Raw genomic sequence first — 5,213 nt, forward strand, 5'->3', positions numbered from 1 at the left:
CGGAGGGAACCCCGGGGGCTGTGCCAAGGAGGGGTTCAGGAATCCCAGCCAGATGTGGGGGCGCTGCTGGCTCAGACCACCCCGTCCCCCTCTGGGGCCTATCAAGGGTCCACAAAGGGAGCCCAGGCTGAGTGTGCACAGCTGACGGCAGTGTCTAAAGGGGCAGGGGCCTGCCGGAGAGGGGCCTGGAGACCCTCCTTGCCGACTGAGGGTGATGCCAGCCTGGGAGCTGGTCCTTGCCCCCTGCCCAGGTGCTGCAGGCTGGGCCATGGCAGCCCCCATGTGTGGCGTCTGGCAAAGGCCCAGACCTCCCTGAGGGCGGCCCGGCCTTGTCCCCCCACCCACGAGAAGTGCAAGGGATGAGGACTCTGGGACTGGCTCAGTGCAGGGCAGCAGTGTTGTGCCATTGTGTGCCCATGTTATGGGTGGGGAAACTGAGGCAGGTGGCCAGGAGGGGGTCCCCCAGAGCTCTGCTCCTGCCCTGCACCACCCCCCCCCAGCACCACGGCCAGTGGCAGGATGGACTCATCCACCCAGCGCTACTTCCCAGCCCGGCCAGATCCGGACCTCAGCCCCTGGCCCACCCTGCCCTCTTCCTAGCAGCCTGGCACCCCGAGACAGCAGCTGGGGGGGAACACGGGGCTGGGGTCACCCAAAAGCTCCCAGAGGCTACAGGAGACTTCTCACATCCAGTCGCAGCTCAGGGCTCGCCAGGGGCTGACAACGGGCCTCATGGGTGTGTGCGAGTGTGCATGTGTGCGTGCACATGTATGTGAAAACATGTGCAAGTGTGCATTTGTGTGTGTCCATGTGCGAGTGTGCATGAGTGTGCATGCGCAAGAGTGCTTGCATGTGCATGTGTGCGCGCATGTAGGCCAGTGTGCAAGTGTGTGAGTGCGTGCAGAGCTGGGCCTGCATTTGCATGTGCACACGAGTCTACATGTGACTGCCTATGAGCACGTGTATGTGTACATGCGTGTGCGTGTAGGATGGGCCAGGTGCCCATGCTCCTGCCAGAGCCCTGCTAGAAGCCAGCGCTCTCTGGGCCACGGCAGGAGTGCAGCGCCCTCAAGGGCGTGGGGTCGAGCTGCCCAGGCCAGGATGCTGGTGCCCGCAGGGCAGGGGCTGTCTCTGGCTGCCTGGGTCTGGCATGAAACCTGGCAGGGCCCAGCCACTACAACAGGCCTGTGGAGCCCCCAGCCGGAGCAAGCTCGGCTGGAGCCGGCCCTGAGCCAAGCAGCTCCCTCCAACACGGCTGGTCCCTAGACCCTCCCGGGAGCACCCGCACCTGTCCAGCACGATCCTGGGGCTGACCTAGCTGTCACCTGCTGCCCACAGGCTGCCCGCCCCCTGCTCAGCCCCCACACACCAGGCAGGGAGCAGCCGACACCAAGCCCAGCCCAGCAGGGCCCTGCACATCCCCTTCTCCCAAGTGGAGCTGCCGAGCATGGGAGCAGCACCATGGAAATGCACCCAGCTCTGAGGCAGAGCCCGAACAAACCGCCCCCTCCACCCCTGGCTCCGGGGAGGACGGGCCAGGTCCAGAAGTTTCCTCCAGGCAGAGAGACGGGGCTGGGGGCAATTTCCAGGGGTAATGGATCCCGGGAGCTGCAGCGTTGTAATGCTGAAGACCGATGCTGTGACACCCCCAGCTCAGAGCTCATGCCCACAGGATTGTGCCAGCTGGTGCTGGCCGCTTTACACTGCCCCCCAGCCCCGTCACTCACGCTTTGCAGTGGTCGGCCAGCACGCCCACCAGCTCCCCGACCCGGTTGTCCCCCGCCGGCTGCATCTTGTGGAAGCAGACCACCAGGTCGTTGTGGGTGCAGGTGTGGAAGACCACCAGCTGGTCCTGCCCGTTGGTCACGCTCACTCCCGTCACCTGCCGACACACGCGCCGCCTTCAGTATCTCGGACACCGGGTCACCAGACGTGGCAGGCGCAAGTCCCCGTGCGGCCACTAGGTGGTAATGTCGGGCACCCCTCCCCTTGCACGCAATTGGCCTCTGTGTTGGCCAATGAGAAAGCAGATTCATTCTTATTGGTTTGCCGCCGAGTGTAGGAAGGCAAGCTTGCATTCTGATTGGCTGCTGGGAGAAGTGGGTGGAGCCGGTGTGGGTAGCTGGCGGCACAGTCAAGGTGCCTGGAGTCCCTTGTGCACAGCAATGAGGCTCCCCCTGGGCGGTCCCCAAGCCTGATGTCATGGAGGCTCAAGGCGGTAGAGGCCTCTGAGCGCCACCTGCCACTGCCCCTGCTCCAGGAAGAGGTCAGGGGGAGCAAAATCCCCAGCTCTGGGAGCCCCATGAGGGCACAGAGCCCCGGCCTCCCTGCCGAAGGAAGAGTCCTCAGCCCTCCGGACACAGCAAGGCAGCTTGACACGCAGCCCAGGGCCTGCCCCTGACAGCTCGGGAGCCGGCAGAGCGAGGGAATCCCCTCTGAGCCCAGGGCAGCTGCCAGCTGTCTGTCTGGTGCAGGGAGGCAGCTTCCCCGTCTCTCCCCAGGCTGCACGCAGCTGGGAGCAATTAGCAGGATGGGGCTGGGGCCCAGCAGAGGTTGATTCACCAGGACAAGGCCCCTCGCACCCCAGAGGTTCCTGCCCATGCCCCTGCTGCCTCTGCAGGGCCCCTGCCCCAAGGCCTGTCCCCTTCCAGGAGAGAGCTTCAGCTTCATGGCTTCAGGCCTGGCATGTTCCCCACTCCCCCGGGGTTCAAACATGCTGGCGTGCACGACAGGGTCTGGCTGTGCCCCCACTGCTTCCTTGGCATCCCAGGCAAGCTGTGGGGCCGGCAGGGTTTGCATTCACCCCCTGGCTCGGAGGCAGCAGATGTTGCAGGGAGGAGCGTGTGGGAGCTCCAGTCCCGCCACGCTCTGGGCTCCTTGTGGCTGCGAGGCAGGCGTCCATGCCCCCCACCTGCCAGGGCCCCAGAAACCCAGTACTCTCCCACCAGCCCCCTGCAATGCTGCGGGAGGAAGACCGGTGCCCACCAGGAGCTCTGGCTGTAGCAGAGGACCTCGAGCCCTGCTGGAGCCATCTTCTCCATGCTTCCCTGACTCTGCCTCTGCTGCAGGGTCCCTCCAGCTTCTCCTGCCCTCCCAGGAAGGCTGAGGGGGGAAGCTCTGCGGGGTCCCCATGGGCTGGGCAGACGTGCATGGCGGCTGCCCACCCAGGCCCTGCCCCGGTGCGCCGGGCACTCACCGTGCTGAGGGGCAGGCTGCGCATGACACGGTACTGCTTGCGGGGCTCCAGCTTGTAGAGGTGCTGGTCCGTGATCAGGATGGCTCGGTCCCGGCTCTTGTTGCAGCGGTTGATCTGCAGAGTAGGCAACACCTGGTGAAGAAGGGGTGGGGGGATCCCAGCCGGGGCCTCGGGAGCACATTGGGGCCCCCTGCTCCCCGCCCGTAGCCCCAGCCCATGCAAGGCAGGGGAGGGGGAACCCCCCGGCCTGCTCAGGGTATCACCAGGGCTAGAGGCATCACGCTCAGCACAACCCCAAGCTGCCAGGAGGGACAAGGGGCTCAGGAACGGGGTGGCACTGACCTGTTAGCACCATGGACAGCGGGCACGCGGCATGGGGGAAGGGGTGGGGAGGCACGTGCACATGCACAAGTGTACACACAAGAACACATTCACACATATACACACATTGCATGCACACGTATGTGCACACGTACAAAGATTCACACATACACATGCACACGTGTGGATGCACACATACACACTTGTGCATACCCGCATACACAGGCACACGTGCCATGGAGAGCTCTCCAGCATTTGCCTTGCCCTGCGCTGCCCGCTCAGTGCCTGTGCCACGTGTCCTGGCTTCCCGCCCGGCCTCTCACCTTGCGGACGTGGCAGGAGAAGAGCACAAAGCCGAAATGCACCTTGTCCTTCAGCGCTTGCACCCTGCGGGCAAACTGGAGGGCCAGTGTGGGGTTCTCCACCTCCTGCAAATGGGGGAGTGTCAGAAGTGCTGGGTGGGAAGCAGCCTCTGTGGCCCCCGGAGCCAAGCAGGGCCAGCTTCATTCAGCACTTGAATGGGAGACCACAGGGTGAGACCCTCAAAGGGGGGCAGTGCTGCTGGACCCTTCCCCCAGTGGGGTCCCAGCAGGCTCTGCTCTTCCAGCCTCCCATGCTCCTGGCTTCTTCCCTCGTGCACACATCGACTCCAGGCCCCGTCATGTGCTGCACTGTGTTGCTGTGAGTATTGCCCTGCCTTACCCCAGAGGTGGCTGCATTCCTGTGGCATGTGCTGAACTGGAGGGGAGCCCCTGCTGAGATCCCCCCGTGCAGCACACTGACACGGCTTGGGCTGCCGTACAGACGTGAGCTCCAGACACACGTCCCCACAGGCGGGTAGCTCGCTAACACGCGCAGACACAGGCAGGCAACGCAGCCCCTGGGCATGTATCAGCAAAGCCGGCCCCACGCATGTATGCACAAGGTAGCGTGGAGGCCCCAGACCGGTGCTGGGTGTAGGAGACTCAGGATACAGGCAGCACCGAGCCCTCGGAGAAGAAGCACCCTGTGGGTGGGGGGGACCTAATCCCCAAAGGAGGAAGACCCACACCCGCCAGGCCCTAGAGAGGAAGGGAGGGAGCCTGGCTCCCACATCAAGGCTGGTGGGGGTGGGTAAAGAAAAGGGGCTGGCAGGGGGCACATGAGAGCTGTGCTGGGTGGGACGGGGGTGGGGAATGGGCCCTGAGAGGGACACTCGTGCACTCAGCTACTGGCAAAATGCAGCTAGCTCTGGGCAGGACACAGGCTCTGCTCATGGATCCACAGCAATGCTGCCAGGAGACTCCCTGCCCTGTTTCTCTAGGGAGAGGCAGGGGGCACAAGGGGGGTGCCCCAGCACAGGGGGCACAGCAAAGAGATCCTAGCAACTGGTGGGAGGTTGAGGGGGCTTTAAGAAAGCTGTGCAATTCCCCTAGTAAGCAGAGTACTGGGCCTGGCCCACCTGCCCCGGCCCCCAGGACGCACGACTGGGGTCCCCACAGTGGTCTCCCCTCCAACCCGCGCTCCTGGAGCCTTAGTGGAGGCCCTGTGTGGTGCTCACCGAGGACAAGTAGTCCCGCGCCCAGCTCCGCTGGCAGCCCCAGTCTGGCCGCAGCCCATGCAGGGCCTCCATGGCCGCCACCTTGGCTTTGATCTGTGCCATGTCCGAGGGCGGGATGTTCTTGACGATCTGCCGGGCTCGCCACCTGCCCGCGGG

At 64.6% G+C, this 5,213-nt stretch overlaps 1 protein-coding gene across 1 annotated transcript in view; it reads right to left on the bottom strand.

The window, feature by feature from the left end:
* MYO1G (myosin IG) overlaps positions 1-5,213 on the bottom strand; it is a 42,348-nt gene that overhangs the window by 7,303 nt on the left and 29,832 nt on the right. Inside the window, exons 19-21 of the mRNA XM_019508009.1 lie at positions 3,841-3,945; positions 3,197-3,310; positions 1,728-1,882 (exon numbers count right to left, since the gene is read on the bottom strand). Of these exons, the coding sequence (XP_019363554.1) occupies positions 1,728-1,882; positions 3,197-3,310; positions 3,841-3,945 (374 nt within the window). The remainder of the gene's footprint in view (positions 1-1,727; positions 1,883-3,196; positions 3,311-3,840; positions 3,946-5,213) is intronic.

Source organism: Gavialis gangeticus, unplaced genomic scaffold, assembly GCF_001723915.1.
Source record: "Gavialis gangeticus isolate Ggan-Ray unplaced genomic scaffold, GavGan_comp1, whole genome shotgun sequence".
Lineage (NCBI taxonomy): Eukaryota > Metazoa > Chordata > Crocodylia > Gavialidae > Gavialis > Gavialis gangeticus.